The following is a 24,830-nucleotide window of genomic DNA, read 5'->3' as shown; positions in this document are numbered from 1 at the left end:
CAACTATTCCAGATGGGTTTATAACTTAAGGCTCAGTGAACGGCACAGTAGGAGACTTTTTCTGAAAATGAAAACTCTCCCCAATGTATATGATTTCTCACTGAAGAGACAATTTCACCAGCATTCAGACACATAATGGGCCCAAAGTGACTGTGCTAAACTGTTCAAGAGAGACCATTTCAGGCCTGTGTGATTCAGGCTTAATTTTCCCTGACATGGTAAATCTCAGTCTTGGATGTTTCACTTCATACTTCAGGTGGACAGAATGCTCCTTTTTATATATAAAAAACCCCAACAACCCAAAATCCATCCGTAAAGGAAGCCAGGTGCCAGAGAGAAGGATTCTATCCCAGCTTCCTTCTTGACTTGCTACTTTTCTAGGTGCAGGGCATTTTTCTGAATGGAGATGTGTTCAATTGTGTGAGATTTCACTGAGATCCAGCTCCAAAGGCCTTCTGGCAGTTCCCTCAGTACAAAAAGTGAGGTTACAGGGAACCAGGCAGAGGGCCTTCTCTGTAGTGGCACCTTCCCTGTGGAACACCCTCCCATCAGATGTCAAGGAAATAAACAACTATCTGACTTTTAGAAGAGATCTGAAGGGAAGTTTTTAATGTTTTTTTAATGTCTTACTGTGTTTCAAGTTGTCAGAAGCCGCCCAGAGGGACAGGTGCAACCAAGTCAGATGGGTGGCAGTTTTTTTTTTAAATTATTATTATTATTATTATTATTATTATTATTATTATTATTATTATTATTATTACAATCTGAAGTGATACAGCTCCAGCCTTTTGACTAAGATCAAGTGTGAAGAGATACAGGTTACCCCAGGTTTAACAGTTTGGTAGCAACCAGGCCTCAGAGGAAACTGTTGGACTGAGGGAAAATCAATCATAGTTTGCCAAGCAGTTGGTTTGCATAGGGTTACATAGGACTTTCCAAAAGACAGGGACAGCCTGAGACCTTTTGCTTCCTGAGGCAAAGAACAAGATGGCAGCCCCTCACATTCCATGTACGGAAACTCACTAGACTGGCTGTTGAATCTTATTTCAACAATGGCGATGGGACAGCATCTTCCTACACAGCCTGAGGGCAACAAGCTAGCTTAGGGGGAGCAGGGCAGGTATGGGGCAAACACCACTCTGCTGTATTTCACTGCCACTTCTCACCCCTCAGTATCTGCCACCTGAGGCAACAGCCTCACTCTGCCTAAAGGCAGGGCCGGCCCTAGCAAAAGACAAAGGTGCATACTGGATAAAAAATATTGGAGGGTGTCAAGTGTCCACATCACTGGCAACTAGTATGATACCTTATCACATGGCTGGGCCCTATCAATCCATGTGGGGAATCACTTTCAAATGTTAAGCCCCTCTGTGGAGCTACCGCCACACAAAGGGTTTTTTTGTCACACATTTCACATCAGGAAGGTGAGGAGGGTGCTAACTTTTAGATCACTCCTTAGGTTGGACATCTAGAATTCTGCTCATCGATGATGAATTCTTTGGATGGCCTTGAGCAAGTCATTCTCTGTCAGCTTCAGTGCCTTCTGAGTATAAAACAGGAATATTAATGATCATTCTGTGCTGTAAGGTATGAATTATAGGGTGTTTTTCTTAATGCTCTGCACACTTAACAGTGGCAGAGAAAAACTGCATTAGTCACAGTTCTGACTTAACAGCACAACCCATTGCAGGTTTACTCAAAGGTAAGTCCCAGTGCCTTCAGTGGTGTCGATCCCATGTTGTTACAGCTGCCATCCCAAATGCTATGACAGAGGTTTTTACGTGCAGGAAAGAGAGAAAGCTTTGTTCAAGGCTTACAGCAATACAGGTCAGGCTACAGGTACAGATTGCTACAAACAGAGTCCGAGAACAGCATCAGGAGTCTGAGGCCAGATAATATCTGTGGAGATGTCTCAACAAATGGTCATGCTTCTCCTGCCAGCGATACTCCCTCTGTGAGCCTGGTGTGCTTGAAGGAATATGCTTCTCCAAGGGGCACAGTCTGTTCCCAACAGCAGAGGCGGTACTGAGTTCCTGATGGCAGGATGGAGGCATTATCAGAGTTCAAGGACACATTCCAGCCAGGCAAAAACACCCCATGTTATGTAGTGTAGTTCACCCTGGGCCAACAGGGGGATACTGTATATAGTTTTCACTCAGGTCTGTAGATAGTTTTCACTCAGGTCCGCATCAGTTATTTTAGGCGGGAACTCTGGGCTGTTGTTGTTACAATGTTGACAGCCGGCTGCCTATAAAAGCAGGCCGGCTGAGCTGTTTGCAGTCAGTTCTATTCCAGCTTACAAAATAAAGAGCTACTTGAAGAAATTGCTGTGCCGGCTGCTATGTCAACCCACTACTTAATACTGGCGACGAGGATGGGATGGATGGACATCAGAGCACAGCCAGATGCGGCCAGCCTCTGAACTGAGCTGAATCACTGAGCTGAATCACAGAGCGAAATCACTGAGCGAAATCACTGGGCAGAACCAATTCAGAGGTGACTGTTCTGGCTAGAGCACCGTGTTCCATCCATCGCCCTTCACGCCGGCATCGGAATCATGGCTTCACTTGTGCCTCTACTGCCGTTTGCGCCAGCCTCTGAATCATGGGACTCCTACCTCGCTCGGTTCGACTGCTACCTCCAAGCCAACGAGCTGACAGCAGTATCAAAGGATCGGAAGCGGGGCCTATTCCTCAGCCTCTGTGGGCCTGAGGTGTTTGAGACGGCCCGAGCATTGGTTGCGCCTGAAGCAGTCCAGGCAACACCATGGGACACGATCCAAGAGAAGCTCCGCAACCACTACGCACCAAAGCCGTCCAAGATTGCTGCCCGCCATGCGTTCTACCACCGGAACCAGGCAGAGGGGGAGTCAATCAACAACTACACCACCGCCCTGCACCAGGCTGCAATGCACTGTGAGTTCCGAGACTTAGACGATGCCCTGATGGATCGAATCGTCTGCGGGGTCCGGGACATCCATCTGCAACGGCGTCTCCTAGCCAAGCCAGACCTCACGCTACAGAAAGCCATTGAGGAGGCTGTGGCCTCAGAAGCTGCTGAACGCTCCGCCCAGGAGATCCGCAAGTCCAGCAGCCCGCGTCTTGCTAGGGAGCCAGTTCCGGTGCATCATGAAGAGGCCAGCAGTGATGAGGCATCCTCCAGTGAAGACGATGACGTGCACCAGACAAAGCGGGAGCGCAGGAAGTTCCAACAGAAGTCCAAGGGCCAACCGGAATGTGCCGGCTGCGGAGGCAACCATTCCCGTGCCAAGTGTCGATTCAGAGACGCCATCTGTAGGAAGTGTTCCAGAAGGGGCCACATCGCTAAGGTCTGCCGATCGGCTCCGTCTGACACCCCCCCTTCATCGACTCGCAAGTCCAAGTCTTCACTCCAGTCTGCCAAGGAAAGTTGTTTCGCTCTCACCAACTGCCGCTGCCCGTCTGGAACCACGATTGGCCAAACCGACTCACCTACGCGACGCAAGCTGAACGTCACAGTGCTAATTGAAGGAGCTCCATGTGACATGGAGATCGACACCGGGTCTGCCCTGTCCATCGTGTCATGGAGCACCATCAAAAGACTGGTACCCAGAGTGTCCAAAAGGCAACTCGACTCTCACCGCGTACACCTGAGAGACTACCAGGGAAACGACATTCCCGTGGTCGGCGTTGGCCGGTTCCGGATCGCCTTCAAGGATTTTTCGGGCCTGCTCCGGTTGGTGGTGGTCGAAGGTCAGCGGCCAAGCCTCCTAGGGCTAGACTGGTTTGATGCCCTCGGCCTGGAAGTCACCGGCATCAACTGCATCTCTAACACAGAGACTGAGGGTCTGGTCAAAGACTTTGCCGAGGTTTTTGACGGCACCTTGGGGCAATATACAGGTACGCCCATCTCCTTTAGCCTTGATCCACAAGTCGCCCCCATCAAGCTAAAGCCACGCCGGGTTCCCTTTGCTCTCAAGGCTAAGGTGGACGAACAACTGGACAAACTGATCGCCCAAGGAGTTTTGGAGCCGGTTGACCACGCCAAGTGGGAAACCCCCATCGTCACGCCTGTCAAGCCAGATGGGTCGGTGAGAATCTGCGCTGACTACAAGTGCACGATCAACAAGGCACTTCAGCAGCACGCTTATCCGGTTCCTGTTGTCCAACACCTGCTGCATTCCCTGGGTGAGGGTAAGGTCTTCGCTAAGCTGGACCTTGCCCAAGCATATCAACAACTGCCAGTCGATGATGCCACTGCTGAAGCCCAGACGATCGTCACCCACCGGGGGGCATTCCGTTGCCGCCGGTTGCAGTTCGGGGTGAGTGTGGCTCCTGGCATCTTCCAAAGCCTTATGGAGCGTCTCCTGCAAGGGCTTCCAGGCGTGGTACCATATTTTGATGACGTCTTGGTGTCTGCAGACTCACACCAGCAGCTGTTCGAGCGCCTCCGTGCCGTGCTGACCAGGTTCCAAGAGGCCGGGCTCAAGGTAAAGAGGGAGAAGTGCCAGATCGCCGTTCCACAGGTAGAGTTCCTGGGCTATCTTATCGATGCCTCCGGCCTTCACCCAACCACATCCAAGATCCGCGCTATCCAGCAGGCCCCCACCCCAAAGAACAAAACGGAGTTGCAGGCATTCCTGGGGCTGCTGAACTTTTATAACATGTTCCTGCCCCACAAAGCCACAGTGGCTGAGCCTCTTCACCGACTCCTTAGTACCAAGACGCCTTGGGCCTGGGATCATCGGGAGACGGCGGCCTTCAACGCGGTCAAGGCTCTCCTTTCTTCAGACAGTGTGCTGGTACAGTACAGTGAATCCAGGCCGCTGGTCCTTGCCTGCGACGCCTCACCTTTTGGCATCGGTGCTGTCCTTAGTCACCGTTTTCCAGATGGAAGAGAAGCACCGCTCGCCTACTTTTCCAGGACACTTTCTCCGACGGAACGGAATTACAGCCAGCTCGACAAGGAGGCATTGGCACTTGTGGCTGGAGTGAAGAGGTTCCATGAATACCTCTATGGCAGGACTTTTGACCTCATCACTGACCACAAGCCACTCCTGGGCCTCCTCGCCGGTGATCGTCCAACTCCACCGGTCCTCTCGCCACGCATGCTGCGATGGACTGTTTTCCTGGCTGCCTACCACTACCGGCTCATCCATCGCCCGGGGAAATCGATGGGCCATGCCGACGCCCTCAGCCGTTGCCCTCTTCCAGCATTTGTGGAAGACCCGGCTCCAGCTTCATCGCTCCTTCTGATTGAGGATCTTCCGGCAGTGCCTGTATCAGCTGCCACTGTGGCCTCCGCGTCTGCCCAGGATCGCACCATCAGCCGGGTGCTCAACTGGGTGTGGAGGGGGTGGCCACAAGGGCCTTTTGCATCGGAGTTCCAGCCCTTCGCAACCAGACAACATGAACTCTCAGCTCATCGCGGCTGTCTGCTGTGGGGAGACCGCGTCGTGATTCCCCAGGGACTCCGTCAGCGCGTCCTGGAGGCTCTGCACGTTGGCCACCCGGGAATTGTCAAAATGAAGGCGTTGGCTCGGTGTTACGTCTGGTGGCCTAATATGGACGATGCCATCACTGCCTGGGTGTCCGCCTGTCAAGCGTGCCAAGAGTCGAGGCCTGCACCACCGGCAGCTAAGGGACACACCTGGGAGACGCCAAAGACACCCTGGTCGAGGGTGCACATCGATCTGGCTGGCCCCTTTCACGGCCGGACCTTTATGGTAGTGGTGGATGCCTATTCCAAATGGCTGGAGGTCGCCCTGATGCCCTCCACCACTACCGAAGCGTCATCCGGGTGCTGCGAGGCCTGTTTGCAACACATGGGTGTCCTGATGTCCTTGTCTCTGACAACGGACCGCAGTTCACGTCAGGCACGTTTGAGCGGTATCTTTTGGGACTGGGCATCCGCCATGCCCTAACGGCACCCTTTCATCCATCCAGCAACGGGCAAGCGGAAAGAATGGTGCGCTCGGCAAAAGAGGCACTAGCGCGCCTGGACCGGGGAGACTGGCATGAGCGGGTCGCCGAATACTTGTTCGTGCAACACATCACCCCTCATGCGGCCACAGGGAGGAGTCCTGCTGAACTGCTTATGGGCCGCCGCCTCAGGTCACCGCTTGACCGGCCACACCCGGACTTTGCCGTGGCTGAACCCCCAGGCTGTGCCAACGCGCCACGGTCATTTGTCCCAGGAAACCAGGTCTTTGCCCGGAACTATGTGGGGGACATTCCTTGGGTGCCAGCCACAGTAGTGGGAGTCACTGGACCTCGCTCGTACCAGGTGGCACTCGAAGACGGACGCTTGTGGCGACGGCACATAGACCAGCTTAGGCGCAGGGTTGGGGACTTGGACACTACCGAGGTGCCCCCAACTGCGCTTGCGGCTCCAGAAGAGACACGTACAGATGGCGAGGCCCCACCTACACCTCCCTCGCAAACTGCCAGCGTGGAGCCAAACCAAGCCGCTTCAGAACAGACTCAGACCACTCCACTTGCGGAGGCTCCACCCACAGCAGCGGATCCAGGGGAGTTGGTTCCAACGCCACCTAGGGTCGCACCACAGCCTCAGCGAGAACTGTGTGGCCCTCCGGACTTGGCTACCAGTCCCCGGCGGTCTGGCAGAGTTTCCAAGCGCCCAACTTATTTAAAGGACTATGTTGTTGGACATGTATCACTGTTGGTCTAAGTATGGGAAATGTAACCGATATGCTTTTGTGCCTAATTGAACCATTACGCGTAGTGCTGTATATAAGGAAACCATTACGATTGTAACTAATGCCTTATCTCGGTGGGGAGGGGTGTTATGTAGTGTAGTTCACCCTGGGCCAACAGGGGGATACTGTATATAGTTTTCACTCAGGTCTGTAGATAGTTTTCACTCAGGTCCGCATCAGTTATTTTAGGCGGGAACTCTGGGCTGTAGGAGGGTGCAAAGCAGGGCTGGTGAGGGGTGTGACCTGTGGAGAGGGTGTGTGGCTGAAGATGGAAAGACCCAAGTGCCAGAAAGAGAGCTTTGCAGGGCCACATTTGGCCCTTGGGCCTGCAGTTCCCCATGCCTGGCTAAGGAATGGAATGTAGCAGCCTGGATTTCTGCTCAGCCTGAAGTTGGTGCAGAACAGCAACCATATGAAGCAGGGGAACAGATGCAAATGGGGGCAGAAGGACTCCTGTTTTTTCATAGTTGTGCAAAGGAAGGGATTTGAGTATGTGCAGTTTTCATGGAGGGAGAAGTAAAAAAGTACCGTATTTTTTGCTCTATAAGACTCACTTTTCCCCTCCTAAAAAGTAAGGGGAAATGTGTGTGCGTCTTATGGAGCGAATGCAGGCTGCGCAGCTATCCCAGAAGCCAGAACAGCAAGAGGGATTGCTGCTTTCACTGCGCAGTGATCCCTCTTGCTGTTCTGGCTTCTGAGATTCAGAATATTTTTTCCTTGTTTTCCTCCTCCAAAAACTAGGTGCGTCTTGTGGTCTGGTGCATCTTATAGAGCAAAAAATATGGTAGCCTGTGACTATGAAATCAGGGATCTGTGGTCCTCCAGATGTTGACCGCTGATTCCCCAGGCTGGCTGGCCAGGGGGCACATCTGGAGGGTCGCAGGTGCTTTCCCATCCCAGAAACAAAGATTCTGCCCTCCTTTGTGTCTGACCATCCACAATTCATCCAGAGACAGAAAGCATATTTTGACTAGGACCATGCTTCAGTTTTGCTTTTTTAAAGAAAGCATTTACTTTTTAGCTGGCTAAACCCTGTTTTCTTTTATTTGTTTTGCATTACTTCTCTCTCTCTCTTTCTCTTCTTTTCTTTTCTTTTTGCAAAGGAGCCCCAGGGAGAGCTTAGAAAAAGGGTAATCAATAAAGAAACAGCAGCATTAGAGATCAGGAGGGAGAAAAGAGCAGATGGATTCGGGGGGAATTCTGTGCTGCTGAAAGTGGACCATTCAGCATAGAAATTCAATATGCACTTCAGTTATTGTATGTGATGGTTCCCATGACAACCGCCGCGCAGCCATGCGAGGCATTCAGCTGTGCAAAGGGGCTGGAAGCTGGCAGACAGGCGTCAGCACTCCCATCTCTTGAAACTGGGAACTTTAAAGAACTGGTGGTGCAGAGTAGACTGATCTCCCCAGGGGCCAGTGCTAAAAAAAGGGGATAAGCTGCTTTATATCAAGCTGGACTATAGGCCCACCTAGCTCAGTACTGTCTTTCCCCAAACCAGGTGCCCCTCAGATGCTGCTGGACTACAACTCCCATCAGCCCCAGCCAGCATGACCAATGGTCAAGAAGGATGGTAGCTGTAGTCCAAAACACCTGGAGGGCACAAGGTCGGCGGGAGGCTAGTCTATGCAGACAGACTGTGGCTCTCCAGAGCTTCAGAAAGGTGTCTTACCTGCAGATGCCAGGGATTGGACCTGGACAGGTACTGTGAGCTATAGAGCCCCTGAGCTATGGCCCTTCCCTCACCACTGTGTTTAAACCAAAGTACAGTGGTACCTCTGGTTACGAACTTAATTTGTTCCGGAAGTCCGTTCTTAAGCTGAAACCGTTCCTACCCTGAGGCAAGCTTTTGCTAATGGGGCCTCCTGCTGCATGAGGCGTGCGATTTCCGTTCACATCCTGGGGCAAAGTTCGCAACCAGGAGAAGCTACTTCTGGGTTAGCGGAGCTCATAACCTGATGCGTTCATAACCAGTGGTGCCACTGTACTGGTTTTGCTCCACCGAAGTTAATCCAAGCACTTTCCTGGCTTTAAATAGTTTGTTTTGATTGTAAGCTTGAGGGCAGGGACATGTGCACTTTGGTGTAGATGTAGCCCCAGCACACTTGACTTTTTTTTTGTTTTTTGTTTTAGAAATGATCAGTAGAAGAATAACCATGAACTCTCCTTATTCTGCCCAGCTAATCAACTTCCTTCTCATAAGGGTATTTGTCCTGGTGGTCACTAGGGGACTACGCAGCCTCGTCTATCTGATGTAGAAATGTGTCCTATGGGGCAACACTTATAGCACAATCCTAAGCATGTTGATATAGAAGTAAATCCCGCTGAATTCAGTGGGCCTTACTCCCCAGTTGCAACATTTAGGATTGCAGATTTCAATTAATATTGAGCACTGAGGAAAGGAGAGAGGAGCTTTTGCTGGTAACGCCCAAAAATTGTTCTTGGATCTTCAGGTTTTGTGGAAGAAAAGGCTCTCAGTGGCTAATAATGATTGTATTATATATGCTGTATAGCACAATAATATAACATACACTCACACACAACTTAAATAGCCTTGGGAGAATGTGTATATAGCATGCATGTATTTGATCGTGCATCCGTATCTGTGAATTATTGTTCACACACATACAGACACATTTTTACTTGAATGTTGGTGGGGGAGGAACTTTAAAGATTTGAGAACTGAATAACAGGTAAATAAGCAGGTTATAAGAGGCTCAAGTGTGACATGGATCTCTCTAGGCTACATTCACACTATACATTAAAACACTACGATACTTCTTTAAACAGTCATGGCGTCCCCCAAAGAATTCTGGGAGCTGTAGTTTGTTTAAGGCTGCTGAGGGTAATAGGAGACTCCCTATTTGCCTCACAAAGCTACAATTTCTAGAGTTCTCTGTGAAAAGAAATAGATTGTTAACGCAATCTGAGAACTGTAGCTCTGTGAGGGGAATAGGGTTCTCTTAACCAGTGCTTTTTTCTGGGGGGACGCATACCCCTAAACATTTTGTGATTCTAAGTTTGGCCTCATTGAAGGACAGTATTTCAATATGAGTAGGAAAATGAGAGTACCCCGAAACATTATTTTTTTAGAAAAAAGCACTGCTCTTAAAACACTTAGCACCCTAAACAAACTGCAGCTCCCAGAATCCTTTGAGGGAAGCCATAGTGCTTTAAATATATGGCATGAATATAGCAGAACAAGGTCCACGTCATACTCGAGCCTCTCCCCTAGAAGACTCTCCAACAGATGTTCATCCAGCCAGTCCTTCAAGGAAGAGGATTTCATGCCTCCCACTTTACAATTCTGTTGAAAATGCTTTCATGTGCAACCTGGAGATAGATAGGACCCGCAGCTTCCGTCTGGAGTCTGGCCATGTAAACATTTGCAGCCTCAATGATTCATCGGTTAGTGGGCCTAGGACAGCCTCTGCCAGTTGACGGTGCTGCCACAGGTGACAGGTCTGGTTTGGCATTGGCTGAACCGCTCCGGTTTGCTCTCTGCTCTGCTGCTGGCATCTAGCGTTGCGCACATCTCCTGTCCCAGCAGAGGAAGCAAGTGCTTTGCAGATGCTTCGGAACAGCTGTGCTGCTAACCCTAAAATATTGTCAGGAACTAATGGTGTTTACTCACTGAGCGTCAGCTGCTGGCTACAGAAAGAACACCAGCAACACTCCAGCCACAGAAAGCCTTAGCGCAGGGATGGGGGACCTGTGGCTCTCCAGGTCTTGTTGGACTCCAACTCCCATCAGCTCCAGCCAGCAGGGCCAATTGTCAGGACAATGGGAGCTGGAGTCTGGCAACAACTGGAAGGTTGCAGAGGTTCCATATCCCTGCCATAACAGATGCATACCCTCCAGTATCTGGGATGCTTGTTTTTTGTGCTCCTGCAGGAGCCAGCTGACTTGTGCAAGACCAAAAAAACAAGCAGCTTTTGGTCCAATGCTCGGCACAAGGCAGCCAACTAGTGCCAGAGCTCCGGACCCAAAAATGGGACATTCCAGGATCCAATCAGAAGGCGGGAATGGTTTCTGTAATCCCCACTTAAATTGGGAACAGCTGAGCAGATGGGATGCTGGTTTGAAACAAAGAGACTCTTACAGCGCAATCCTATGTATACAGTGGTACCTCTAGTTGTGAACGGGATCCATTCTGGAGGCCCGTTTGCAACATGAAAAGCCAGCAACCTGAAGTGCCGTATCTGCGCAGGTGCACGGCACGACCTGGTGGTTGTGCACACGCGCGAAGTGCGATTTAGCACTTCTGCACATGCGCGAGCAGCGAAACCCGGAAGTAACCCTTTCCGGTACTTCTGGGTCGCCGCGGGACGCAACCTGAAAAAATGTAGCATGAAGCAAATGTAACATGAGGTATAACTGTATTGACTTGGAAGTTGCTCCACGTCCCATGGTAAGTCCGCTTAGGATTGTAGCTGTGTGCCTCAGCTGATTAGTTTAAGCAGTTTAATTTATTAAATTTATACACAAAACACAGGTAGTTCTAAAGGGGGACAGAAACATTATTTTTAGATGGTGTACACATGTATAGGAGGATTTTTGCACCAGGAAAATTGACTGGAGGCAGTTGGTTCTTCCCCCACCCTGCCCGCAATGTAGACTCAGGTAGGGAAAGAGGGCAGGATAGCCTCTAACCTGAATGTCTTTGTGGTCCTGATCTCCCGCCTGGAGACTGATGCAGTTGGACATCTCGAGATGCAGCTCTCTGTCCTGATTGGCTTGCGGCAGTTTTCACACAAGATGGTCATCGTTCTGGAAAGCGATGGAAACACTGAGAGGAGGGAGGGAGTCTTGGGGTTGTGTCCAAGGCCATGCTAAGTCATAGTTCTGTCAGGTAAAGGATTATCACTAGTGCAGTACTTTCACCTGGCCACAGCCCAGTCCCATCCTAGCTCCTTTTTTTTTTTTTTAAGTGGGAAGTTCAATAACAGGGTTCACATCTAGTTTGGTGCTGAGCTCATGTGAACACTAAAACAAAATTGACTACTATGGATATTGTTAGATTTTGATATTGGTAGAGCCTGTGTAAACAAAAGTGAAGCTTTCGTTATGCCATTGAGAATTGTCATTGAGGGCTGCGAAGGGGAGGAAAGCACTGAGCTACGTGCAACCACAAAATATTTAAAAACCAGTTTAAATATGCAATAAAACAACCCCATCAAAATATATGGACATACAGATAGCAAATTTAAATGGGTGTCTGTAAAAGCGCAGACTCCTTCTGAAGATCGTTCCTCATATGGCCAAAAGGGCGCTGTTTGGGCACAAGGGAGAAAGGCTTCAAGGCTTTGCAGAAGTACAAAACAAAACAAAATCCTTCCAGTAGCACCTTAAAGACCAACTAAGTTAGTTCTTGGTATGAGCTTTTGGGTGCATGCACACTTCTTCAGATACACACTAAGTTAGTTCTTCAGATACACACTAAGTTAGTTCTTGGTATGAGCTTTTGGGTGCATGCACACTTCTTCAGATACACACTAAGTTAGTTCTTCAGATACACACTAAGTTAGTTCTTGGTATGAGCACATACCAAGAACTAACTTAGTTGGTCTTTAAGGTGCTACTGGAAGGAATTTTTTTTGTTTTGACTATGGCAGACCAACACGGCTACCTATCTGTAACCAGAAGTACAAAGTGAACCTTAAATTGGGGGGGGGGAGAGTTTTAAGCAAGCAGCAGGAGGCAGAGAACCTCCAACAGCCCAATGATGACTGATCAGGCTTCATGTCAATAGAACACTGTTTGTTGCAGGACAGGAATGGAAAATTGTGGTGGGAGGCGTAATGGAGTATCCTGGGAAAGGGCATGGCTGACTGGCTGGAGCCCAGGACAGTTCACACTGCAAAGTTTGGCAGCAGGCCAAGTTTATTTTTTATTTAATTGAATTTATATACTGCCCTATACCTGGAGATCTCAGGGCGGTTCACAGAAAAGACCAACATAAAAACCACAATATATATATACTAAAACTAAAAACAGCAACCCAATAACACCCCCCCTCAAAAAAAGAGCCACATTTTTAAAAGGGCATAGGATGTCAATCAGATCAACCAAAGGCCTGGTTAAAAAGGAACTATTTGTTTTATTTATTGGATTTATATATGTTGCTAACTATAAAAAACAAAACACAAACCAGAGATGTATCTTCAGATGATGTGTTTAGCATTGTGTTCTACTTTGGCTCTTAGTTATTTATTATATCGGGATTTAATATATTTACCATTAATATGTTATGAGAACAATGGCTTACTAAGACTACATCTGTATCTTGCTTAATTCTTCAGTGATGACTGAACAGTGACTTTGGTCACAGCCACACAAATAATTTAAATTACATTTAAAACTTTCCCCAAAGAATCATGGGAACAGAAGTTTACCCTTAAGGGATACAGTTCCCAGCACTCCTAATAAACTACAGTTCCCAGAATCCTTGGAGGGAAGCCATGTTCTTTAAACGCATGCTGTGGTTTTTCTGCCTCTTTTATGAATTGGAAACGAAATTTCTATCCTGACCTCTATCTGTGTTGGAGCATGACACCAGCATTAAATTTTCACTACCCAGCATCAAATTTTCAGTAGCCAGCATCAATCTTTTAGAGGCCGGCACTGTATAGGGATGGGAATAGGACTGCCAAAACTCTATAGGAACCAGCTTCAAAAGTTTTTGATGCATATAATTTTCCCACCCCGATCAAGCTTGCTGCCCAGAGTCTTGCATCAGGAGAAAAACTGCCCTACTTCAAAGACAAAGGGACACTTTGGAGACTGAAACAATGGAAGTTTAGCAGTACATTCGGGAGGTCGGGGGAAGAGGGTTCTTTAAAATGAGGAATACATCCAGAAATCTATTCCTAGAACACTCCGACACATCCAAGAAGCAAATTTGTAAAAAGGGCTCCGCTGCAGAATTCAGTGCCAGAGGTCAACATGTAAACAGAATATAAAGAGACCCTTGAGCATGCACTGAGTGCCTTTCCTACGCTGCCGAACAACTACAGCCAGCCCTTAAGTATCTGGGATTAGAGGCAAGGGCTTCTGAGGGCAGAGAGATTAACATGCAGACAGACTTCAGTCTCTGCATCTTTGAATTAAAAAACGAAGGCTGTGTACACACCATGCATTTAAAGCATCTTTAAAACATATAGCTCCTCCAAGCCCCAGGAACTATAGCTGACCCACCACAGACCTATGATTACAAGCACCCTTAACAAACTACAGATCGCAGAATTATTATTTGGGGGGGGGGGTGTCATGTGCTTTAAATGTACAGCACGTACGCAGCCTGGGGCTGTGTACTATAACTTTGAAGCACATTTGAATTCCTGTTTCCCCCTCAGATGATTCTGGACACTTGTTTAGACCTCACAGCTCCCCACAACCCTTAACAAACTACAACTTGCAGAGTTCCTTGGAAGGGTGGGTAGGAATGCGCTTCAAATGTGCTTCAAAGGTACAGGAAGCCACGCAGCTTACATGTGAACAAATCACACGGAACTAGAGCAAGGATGAGGAACCAGAGGCCTTCTAGATGTTGTGGGCGGACTACAACTCCTATCAGCTCCAGCCAGCATTGGCCCCGATGGTCAAGCATGATGGGAGTTGGAGTCCAACAACACCTGTTGTTGTTGTTATTATTATTATTATCTGGAGAGCCAAAACTGATCCTGCAATGGTCCCAGCCTCTTTCCTGGTGCAGATGGAAAAAAACTAAGCCCTCGCATCTGGATCATCATGCATCTGGATCACAAGAGCCAGGGGGCAACTGGATCCAAAGTTAGCTGCATCAATGCGCCCTGTGCTTCAATGTCTCTGCTGTCCACTGGGTGGTACTGCGGGTAATGAATTGATAGAGAGCTCTTCAGGGTCACAAGCCAGGCTTATTGCTTGGCAGTGACTGGGCTAGAATTAGGGCGACTCAGCTGAATCCAAGTGTTAAGCCCTAGGCGGCTGCAAGACAGCTGGATTCGCCACCTCCTTAGGGTAGCAAACTAATAATAATAATAATAATAATAATAATAATAATAATAATAATGATGACATACAAGATCTGGTCAGATCTGGCCCAACCATCCCCTAAAAGGACTTCTTACCTCTTTCCTCTCTCTGTCTGGGTCTGAACTTGCTGACCCCTCATTCTCAAGAACTCCTTCCTTTTGTAGTCACCCCCTCCTGGGGAGGTGGGGGGGGGAGAGGGGCCGTCAGGCCAAACGGGGGGATAAAATTACCTCTTGTGACGCAATTCTAAACATCTCTGGGCTATTTTTAGAAAGCAGGCTTCTAAAAATAGCCTGACCACCACCCCACAGCCTGCTTGTTGTAATCTGATAGGGGAAGCAATAAAGGGAGGCTCTGGCTCTTTAAAGCCGGCTTGTCATCTCAGCAGGGAATTGGGGTTACGGGTGGGGGTGGGTAGGTGGGGGTCACTCCCAGTGGAGGAGGATTATCCTCACTTTGAGTCACAGTGATGTCGCTGATGAAGGGGGTGCGGTGATGCCCTTAAGAGCTGCTAGCTATATGGGATTCTCCAAGCAGAAAACTAAACGATTCAGGAGCAAGCTCAATAACAAAACTTAAAAAAGCGTTTCACGTATGTTATCTCTGTCCTCCTTACAAGCAATCCTGCAAGGCTGGTGAATATTACTGTCCTCATAGATTGCACGGAACTGAAGCTGAGCACATATAAGTGAATGTACTGTGATGGTCCCACAGCTTCGCCTAGCTAGACTACCAGGCTCAGAAAATCCTGCTACTGTAGTGGCCCTGAGGGCGAGAGATATCAATGAGTTGCCCAAGGCCTCTGAGTAAGTTTGTGGCAGAGGCAAGATCTTCATCCAAAGACCACAGCAAAATGCTGTGACTTCCATGGGCAGCTAGTGGCGCAGGTTTGTTAAATCCAAAGGCGAATTTATTTGTCGAAGTTGCAGCCCCAATGCAACTTACTTTTTAGGGTGCAACCTCTCTGCATCATCAGCCGAATCCTGAATTAAACAGATGCTCTGCTGGCTACAACGGATCATATTGTCTCCTCTCCAAAGACTTGATTTGATCATCTGACCGTCTAGACAAGTGCCCTCATATTAATTGGGATGCAAAGGAGTTGGCGTGCAGGTCTGGGATAGCTTAGTTGGTAGAGCATGAGACTCTTAATCTCAGGGTTATGGGTTTGAAACCCACCTTGGGCAAGAGATTCCTGCATTGCAGGGGTTTGGACTAGATGACCCAATTCTATGATTCTCTGTTTCACGAAGCTATGGGGTGGTGGGCAGATGGGCCTTGGGCCCAATCCAACAGAGCTCATGTTCTGCATTACTGTTTGGATGACACTTAAGCAAGCACTTGAGGGCCAGTCCACGCTTTTCGGGACTCATGGCAAAAAATATACACAGAAAGCCAGAGCAATTTCCCAAAACTATGGACTCAGCTATACAGCTGCAAATAGAACATTTTAAATGTGTTTTAAGTGCGTTATACAAATGTGACACTAGATGGAGATGGTGAGCTAATGGGAAACTCAATATATATTTTAAAACGTTTTTTAAAACAGCGTTTTTTATATAGGTCTAGATTCAGCCTATTTTATGCACAAAACAGAACATCCCGCCCATGGCAGGTACGAATTAAGAATAACCATGTAGTTAGCTACCCTTTAACAGGGTCTCAAGACTGGCCATCTGAGGGAGGCTGCCTCACCTTACCTAATGTTAAGGCTGGCCCTGCAACATCCCTGGCAATTGTGAATGATGTGCGTATACTTAACTGGCTGGGTTTCCCTGAATCACACGGGAAGGAGCAATAAAGAGCAGTTTCTGTTGGCATGATAATTTTGAGGAAGCCTTTCCCTACCTAGTGCCTTCTAGATATTTTGCACTCCAGTCCCCATCATTCCTGACCATTGGCCATGCTGGCTGTGGCCAATAGACATCAGTTTGGGAAAGTCTGTTGTGGGTGAACTGTATCTTACACAATTCAGAGCACAGATTACATTCCCCCACTTTGTTTCCCTTTGCTTTTTAGCCTAAGGTTGAGATTTCGTTTGCCATGCTTTCATCAGGGATGTTGCCGGTTTTCCGTCTCAAAGAGATGTTCACACTTGGCTCAGGTCCAGCTTGTTGTGTTTAGAGTAGAAATCAGTGGGGGGAAATCCCTGTCTCTTCCGATAAAAACACAAAACTTTGAGCAAGTGTGCGCACACTTCATCCCTTTATCCCAAATGTTCCTATTGGGATTTGCAGTCTGGCATGGTTTATTTAAGAGTGATCAGCAATACTGACTGTAGCATTCTGTGCTGGAATTGTAAGTCCTGCAGGAAACCTTGCTGAAGCCTGTGATTACAAGACCCTGGAACAAAGCCTGAGTAACAGCATGTTCTGCAGACTGAGAAAGATCTCACTTTGCTTCTGGCATCACACAGGGCCGTGATGATCTGTAGCGCAGCAACATCCAAACACCCACCCACTAGTTATGCTTGGGGCTGCACTTAACAAAAGATCTGGGCTAAGAGAACCCCAATTTCTGCAACCAAGAAACAGAGCTGTGCAAATGTGCAAAGAAGCTTGTGCATGTTGCATGCGCCACGCCAGTTCTATCAATGGTGTAGAGGTTAGAGCAGAGGTCAGCAAGGTTTACCTCGCCTGGGCCGGTTCACTCCAATGGAGAGTCCTCTGTGGGCCGGATTGCTAATGTGTGCCCGTGACTTCCGGTGTCGGTGTCTGCGTCTGCACAGACGCGATTTCCGGTGTCTGTGTAGACACAATTTCCGGCGCCGCGGAAGCGAGTCCTCACGTTTGCTCCGCCAGTTCAGCGCAGCACGCAGGGACTCGCCGAGCGGGCGGCTCAGTTCGGGGGTGTCTCGTGGGCCGGTTAAACAACCCCTGTGGGCAGGGCCAGACAGAGGGGGGGGGCCATATGGGCCACTTGGCCTGGGCCTCCGATTCCAAAGGTGGCCTCAGTCAGCATTATTTATATACTTATTTATAAGACTTCAGTTACCCCCAGGGTAAAAAAAGGGGGGCACATTATCTACCTGGCCCGGGCCTCTGCCTGGTTCTGCAAGGCCCTGCCTGTGGGCGACCTCTGGCCCATGGGCCTTAGGTTGCCTACCCCTGGGTTAGAGTGTCAGACTAGGGCATGGGAGACCAAAATTCGAAACCCCACTCAACCTTGAAGCTCACTGGATGACCTTGGGCCAGTCACTGTCTCTCACCCTAACGTACCTCACAGGCTTGTTGTGAGATTAAACAAGGAGGTGAAGAACCATGTGGGATATAAAAGGCAGGATATAAATGCAAAAAATAAATTTCAGATATCTATGAACCTTTTGGCAGGTGAATTCAGGCTTCATATAGGTGTTAGTGACAGACATTTATTTATTTATTTTGCAAGGTTTTCTGTTATTTCTCCTTGACAAGGCTCCTAACTCAGGGCCACTTTTATTCTAAGGGAAGAGAAAGACAGAAAGAGATGTAACACCTGGGTTGTCCTGAAGGAGACTGTGCATAGTTAGAAGTGTAAGTTAATTCCCCGGTTCCATATTCGATTCCCTGGGTTCCAATATGCATCTGCAGCATTGAGACCATGAAGATTTAGATCCCTTTCCTGCCAGAACATTAAAATAAAATTTAAAAAGTAGGCAGTGTATGCAGCCATTAGATTCCATAAGGTAAGAAGCAGCGGCGGGAGTCTCTTTAATATAAAAATTAGGGCTACAAACAGAAGGTGCTCGAAATGTTGCTTGTGCAGGCTGTCTGCTGTAACAAGAATGACCTCGTCTCCTCCATTGTGATCCATCTCACGGGTGTGCTCCAGAGAAAGCTTAAAGGATTTTGTATGCTTCCCTTCCCATTATTGCCATTACTGACACGAAGCTGCTGAGGGACTGCACGGGGCATTTAATCAAACCCCGTGCCCAGAATCCCTCAAATTTAAATTGGAGATCAGCAACTAGGAACCCCCGAGCCAAATCTGTCTTTCTCCTATTCTACAGAAAAAGGTCAGAAGAGGGCTGCCCAAAGGATGAAGGGGATGGAGAGGCTCCCCTTTGAAGGAACATTGCAGTGTTTGGGACTTAATGGTTCAGGGGAAAAAGGCACATAAGAGGTAACATGCTGGAAATTTATAAAAATTAGGCATTGCACGAAGGAAGTGAATAAACGCAAGTTTTACTTCTCTTGTAAAAGCAGAAGTCGTGGACATCCAATGGATGTTGGGAAAGCCAGGGCAGACAAAATACTTCTTTATGCAGGACAGAGTTAACAGCGGCGTAGCGTGGGTTGTCAGCACCCGGGGCAAGGCAAGTAATTTGCGCCCCCTAACCCCTAACCTGCCCCCGCTGCCAGCTTCTTCTTGCTGCTGCCTGGGCTGGGGTATTTACGGTAAGGTAGCCATGGCGGCGGCGGCGGGTCCGTGTCAGGTGATCTGAGGTGAGTTACCGCTGGCGCTGCCGCCCAAACGACGCCGCTTGCCCAGAGGAGGAGGAGGGCAGAGAGGCGAGGAAAATGCAACATGGCCCAGCAGCTGCAGCAGGGCTGTGAAGAGGGGCTGCCTGGCACGCCCTCTGCGGGCCTGGCGCACCCTCTGCGGCCCTGACGCGCGGGGACCGCGGCGAGCACTGAGAGCCGCTGCCTGCCGGACTCCTTCAGCCCGGACGCGTGCACAGCTCGTCGGTTCCGCAAGACATGGGGCTCTGCTACAGCCTGCGCCCGAGGCTCTTCGGCGAGTCCGGAGGCGGTGAGCGCGCCCCCCCCAGATGTTGCGCCGGCCCCCCTGTCCCCCACGCTACGCCACTGAGAGTTAAACTGTGGAACTCACCTACACAGGAGGCAGTGTGGCCACCTACTTGGATGGCTTTAAAAGATGATTAGACAAATTGGTGGTGGAGAAGACTATCCATGGTCACTAGGCCACTAGGCTCTGCTCTAGAGCCAGTGTGGTGTAGTGGTTAAGAGCGGTAGTCTCGTAATCTGGTGAACCGGGTTCGCGTCTCCGCTCCTCCACATGCAGCTGCTGGGTGACCTTGGGCTAGTCCCACTTCTGTGAAGTCTCTCAGCCCCACTCACCTCACAGAGTGTTTGTTGTGGGGGAGGAAAGGAAAGGAGAATGTTAGCCGCTTTGAGACTCCTTAAAGGGAGTGAAAGGCGGGATATCAAATCCAAACTCTTCTTCTTCTTCTTCTCTGCCTCCGCGGCTGGAGATGGTAACACCAGTCCCTCCAATAGGAATGTCCTTTTCCATAATAATATTAAGAATAATTTTATTATTTATACCCCACCCATTTGACTGGATTGCCACTCTAGGTGACTTCCAGGACATATAAAAACATAACAAAACTCCATACTCTCCAACATTTTTCCAATGAAAATAGGGACGTCCTAAGGAAAAGCGGGACATTCTGGGATCAAATCAGAAACTGGGACAACTTCTCTAAATCAGAGACGTCCCTGGAAAATAGGGACACTTGGAGGGTCTGAAAGTCGTGCTGGGCTGCTCAGTGTTGGGAGATGGGTGTGATTGCACATGTAGTCCCCTTCAACCTTGGGGACACCTGCCTGGCAGTAAAGATTGAGGAAAAGGAGCGGCAGTTGGCAACAATGGCAGGGAGGGGACACCAGTGACAGTGTCTCCAGACACCTGGAGCCAACGCTGCACTTGGATATTATGGAGTGAATATGGATCTCTCCCACTTTTGCACTGGACTGGGGAGCAGGGGTGTTTGTGTATTGGATGCTACTGATTGCTTCTCAGTACAAACTCTCATTTCCCCCTCTAAGCAAACTCGGCAGTAGACTAGGAAAATGAGAAGACTGGAGAGAAATGAATCAAGAAGATTGCAAGAGGTTAATTTGCAGGGAAATGAAGGTTAATGCTTCTGGAAGGTGAGAGAGAAAATATCTGACAAATGGGCTGCATGCCTTTGGCGTAGGGGGTTGGAAAAGGCTGGAACAGCGTTGAAATAGCATAACTAACAGCATAGCAGCCAAGGCAAAAAAGGAAAAGGAAAAAAAGGCAATTGCCAGGCGTATAATAGGGGTTACCTTGAACCTGGATGGTAGTCTAGCAGCTCTCATTAAAACAGAAGGCAAAACATTTACCAAGGCACATCGTCACATTTCTCCTGCAGTCCCTGATCAACAAAAAGATCCACTTCTACAAATAGCATCACATAAACAGCTTTCTTATCGCATGAGCAAAGAAAATGAATTGCTGTCATGCTCATTTGAAGATAGTTTAGCAGACATCTTCAAGAGATGTTCAGTACAGGGCTGATGTTGGGGTGGGGAGCTTGCATACCTGCCTACCCTCCAACAGCACAAAGCCCAAAATGCTTGTAACACCCATATTTTCATAACTAGGGAAATTGCCTAAGTTCCCCCATTTTGACACACTGCTGGGCCTCTATAGCATCTTCCACAGCAGAAAAATTATAGTGTAGAGAGAGGAGAGAGAGAGACTGGTCTCTTTTTTTAATGGTAGCTGGAAAACTAGCAGCCAGTGAAATTTAGTTGGCACTATCGTAGGTTCAGAACAAAGCACCTCTACACCAATTGCAGAATTAAGGACAGTCTCTTGTGCACTTAGGTAAAGGTAAAGGGACCCCTGACCATTAGGTCCAGTTGTGGCTGACTCTTGCGGCGCTTTACTGGCCGAGGGAGCCGGCGTACAGCTTCCAGGTCATGTGGCCAGCATGACTAAGCCACTTCTGGCGAACCAGAGCAGCGCACGGAAACGCTGTTTACCTTCCTGCCGGAGCGGTACCTATTTATCTACTTGCACTTTGACGTGCTTTCGAACTGCTAGGTTGGCAGGAGCTGGGTCTGAACAAAGGGAGCTCACCCCGTTTCGGGGATTCAAATCGCTGACCTTCTGATCGGCAGGTCCTAGGCTCTGTGGTTTAACCCACAGTGCCACCCGTGTCCCTTTTTGTGCACTTAAAGGTAAAGGGTACCCCTGCCCGTCCGGGCCGGTCGTGACTGACTCTAGGGTTACGCGCTCATCTCGCTCAAGAGGCCGGGAGCCGGCGCCGTCCGAAGACACTTCCGGGTCACGTGGCCAGCGTGACGAAGCTGCAGCTGGCGAGCCAGCACCAGCACCGCACATGGAAACGCCGTTTACCTTCCCGCTATAAAGCGGTACCTATTTATCTACTTGCACTTAGGGGTGCTTTCAAACTGCTAGGTGGGCAGGAGCTGGGACCGAATGACGGGAGCTCACCCCGCCGCGGGGATTCGAACCGCCGACCTTACGATCAGCAAGTCCTAGGCACTGAGGTTTTACCCACAGCGCCACCCGCGTCCTTGTGCACTTAGGTGGCTGTTTAAAAGAGGGTTAGACAAATGTGTGGAAACTGGCACTTAGACATTCATGTCTAAGAATGCTGGAGGGAAAACAATGGGATGGCTAATGCTCGTGTCCAGCATGTAAGCTTCCTAGAGGCATCTATCTGCCTGTGCATTGTTAGAAATGGAACAAATGAGACTTGGAACTATTTCTTGCAAGTGGGTGGAGTGCTCCTGATGAAAGTTATAGCCAGCCATGTCCTCTTCTGGGAAAATCCATTCCAGCCAATTCCCTTCTCCAATTCATTAGTATTAAGTGTTCTGTGGCCACTGTACACATTCATTTCTCATCGGGCTGTTTGTACAGAAACAGAAAACAAAAACTCAACCTCATGATTTACACAAGAATCTGCACCTGGAGAAAGAACGAGTTCACTATTAGTATATCAGAAGCTGGTGGTCTTATCGAGCAAAGTACAGTGGTACCTCGGGTTAAGTACTTAATTCGTTCCGGAGGTCCGTATTTAACCTGAAACTGTTCTTAACCTGAAGCACCACTTTAGCTAATGGGGCGTTCTGCTGCTGCCGCGCCGCTGGAGCACGATTTCTGTTCTCATCCTGAAGCAAAGTTCTTAACCTGAAGCAATATTTCTGGGATAGTGGAGTCTGTAACCTGAAGCATATGTAACCTGAAGCGTATGTAACCTGAGGTACCACTGTATGTCTTCTGCTATGGATGGCGACTGGCTGTTGTTGCACACCAACAAGGGAAATGTAATTGGATGTATTCTCTTTTTTATAATTAATGCACACAAACATGGATACCCTGCGGCTAGACCCTGACATTTCAACCTGGGCTGAGTGTTGCACCAGATTGCACCAGCAAAGCGGATTCTCTCCTCCTTTCCCTTTTTAAAAATGCAATTTCTTTCTGTCCCACTCAGTCTGGAGCCCAGCCCAGAGTACTGTGGCTTTGCATCTTAATAGAACAATACTTCTTGTCGAACCCTCACTCCTGAATCAATTATCCACCTAGGAGAGATGTGAGACTCTGTGCAGGTTGGGGAAATGTAATGACAAGGCACAGATGCACACAGGAGAGCTGTGAAGAACACGTGTTGAGAACCTAATTAATTTTCAGCAAAGAGATTTTTAAATCGCACAGACTGGCGGGGGGTGGGGGTGGGGAGGCTCCTAAGGATAATCCAATAAAAATAGGCACAAAGTTCCCTGCTTGTTAGGAGCCGGTAGGGAGGTGTAGCTCTGCAGCACATCTGTCAATCAGGTCCGGCTGAAAAGGATACAGGTTGAAGCTATCCCCGTTGTAGTGCCAAATCTTTCCTAGTAACTCTCGCATCCTGACTGAACGGGACCTACGCCAGCAGTCAGCCAGCAGGATTTAAACTGGTAGAACTTAGCCTGGTGTAAATCCCGCCCCTGCCCCAAAAAAGGGTTAGGGATGGGGCAAAGAAAGACCTCAAGTTATACCAGCAAAAAGAGTTCGGATTTGGATTTGATATCCTGCTTTATCACTATCCGAAGGAGTCTCAAAGCGGCTAACAATCTTCTTTCCCTTCCTCCCCCACAACAAACACCTGTGAGGTGAGTGGGGTTGAGAGACTTCAGAGAAGTGTGACTGGCCCAAGTTCACCCAGAAGCTGCATGTGGAGGAGCAGGGATGTGAACCCGGTTCACCAGATTACGAGTCCACCGCTCTTAACCACTACACCACACTGGCTGATGATGATGCTAAGTCGAAGTCTACTTGGATGGCTTGTTTTCTCTTTGCCAGGCTCAGTCTGGCTCCTGAATGGAGTATGGAACAGGAGTAACTTACACCAACTTAACTTAAACTGGTTTTCCTCAAGATTGTTCTGTAAATCTCTGCCTACCTCTGAGGCTGGAGACAGGAGGGTGGTGGATTTGGGAAGATGAAAGGATGCTAATGGTATGTATGCCCATCCCACTTTTGCCTCTGGCAAGTGGATTTTGCTGGGGGGTTTTGTATTCTCTCCAAAATATGCAAAACCATGAACAGCACACAAAATGTGTCTGAACACTATAGGAAGGAGTGGCCACCTCATACTTCATTGAGGTTAAAATGGCTACTAGCCATGATGGCAATATAGCGCTTCCAGGCTTGCTTGGGAAACAAGCAAGAGCGCACTGTTGCAGTCAGGTCTTGCTTGGGGGATTCGCAGAAGTACCGTATTTTTTGCTCTATAAGACGCACCTAGTTTTTGGAGAAGGAAAAAATATTCTGAATCCCAGAAGCCAGAACAGCAAGAGGGATTGCTGCGCAGTGAAAGCAACAATCCCTCTTGCTGTTCTGGCTTCTGGGATAGCTGCACAGCCTGCATTCGCACCATAAGACACACACATTTCCCCTTACTTTTTAGGAGGGAAAAAGTGCATCTTATAGAGCAAAACATACGGTACCTGGTTGGCTATTGTGGGAGCAGAGCAGAGTATCAGAGGGGCCTTTGATCTGTTTCAGTAGGGCTCTCTCCATGTGCTTCCAAAACTGCTGCTTTTTCCAGCCTAGAAGACATTTAAAAGTTTTGTAGCAGATTCTTGGCTGCGAGCTGGTATGCTACATTTAAAACTCTGACACTAACCATGAAGATGTGTTTTGCGGCAATGGATTGTGCATTGGTCGCATTTGCTTTTATGTTGTCATGGACGATGTTTGGTTTGGTTTGGGGGGGGGCAGGGGGAAGGTAGCTGATCTCCGTAAAGAAACCCACAGATTGCAAAAGGCAAGAGGTAGATTCTGCAGCAGAAATAACTCCTGTAACAGAGGGACACGCCCCCCCAGATGACTCAAGTCATCTAACTTCAGA

The 24,830-nt window shown here is 48.7% G+C and overlaps 1 protein-coding gene across 2 annotated transcripts in view; it reads right to left on the bottom strand.

Moving 5' to 3' along the window:
- LOC309365681 (endothelial PAS domain-containing protein 1-like) overlaps positions 1–14,892 on the bottom strand; it is a 38,227-nt gene extending 23,335 nt beyond the window's left edge. The window contains exons 1-2 of one of the 2 annotated variants that reach the window (XM_081903999.1): positions 14,806–14,892; positions 11,351–11,467 (exon numbers count right to left, since the gene is read on the bottom strand). In XM_081903999.1, coding sequence (XP_081760125.1) covers positions 11,351–11,467; positions 14,806–14,849 — 161 coding nt within the window. In that variant the 5' untranslated portion in view covers positions 14,850–14,892. Of the gene's footprint in view, positions 1–960; positions 1,272–11,350; positions 11,468–14,805 lie in introns of those variants that run through there. The other variant, XR_014166246.1, reaches the window with a different exon arrangement.
- Between the last annotated feature and the right edge of the window lie 9,938 nt (positions 14,893–24,830).

The sequence above is a fragment of the Podarcis melisellensis genome, assembly GCF_964234715.1.
Source record: "Podarcis melisellensis genome assembly, chromosome: 3".
Taxonomy (NCBI): domain Eukaryota; kingdom Metazoa; phylum Chordata; class Lepidosauria; order Squamata; family Lacertidae; genus Podarcis; species Podarcis melisellensis.
Note: the sequence above shows the minus strand (reverse complement) of the source record. Positions and strands in the feature narration are given on the sequence as shown.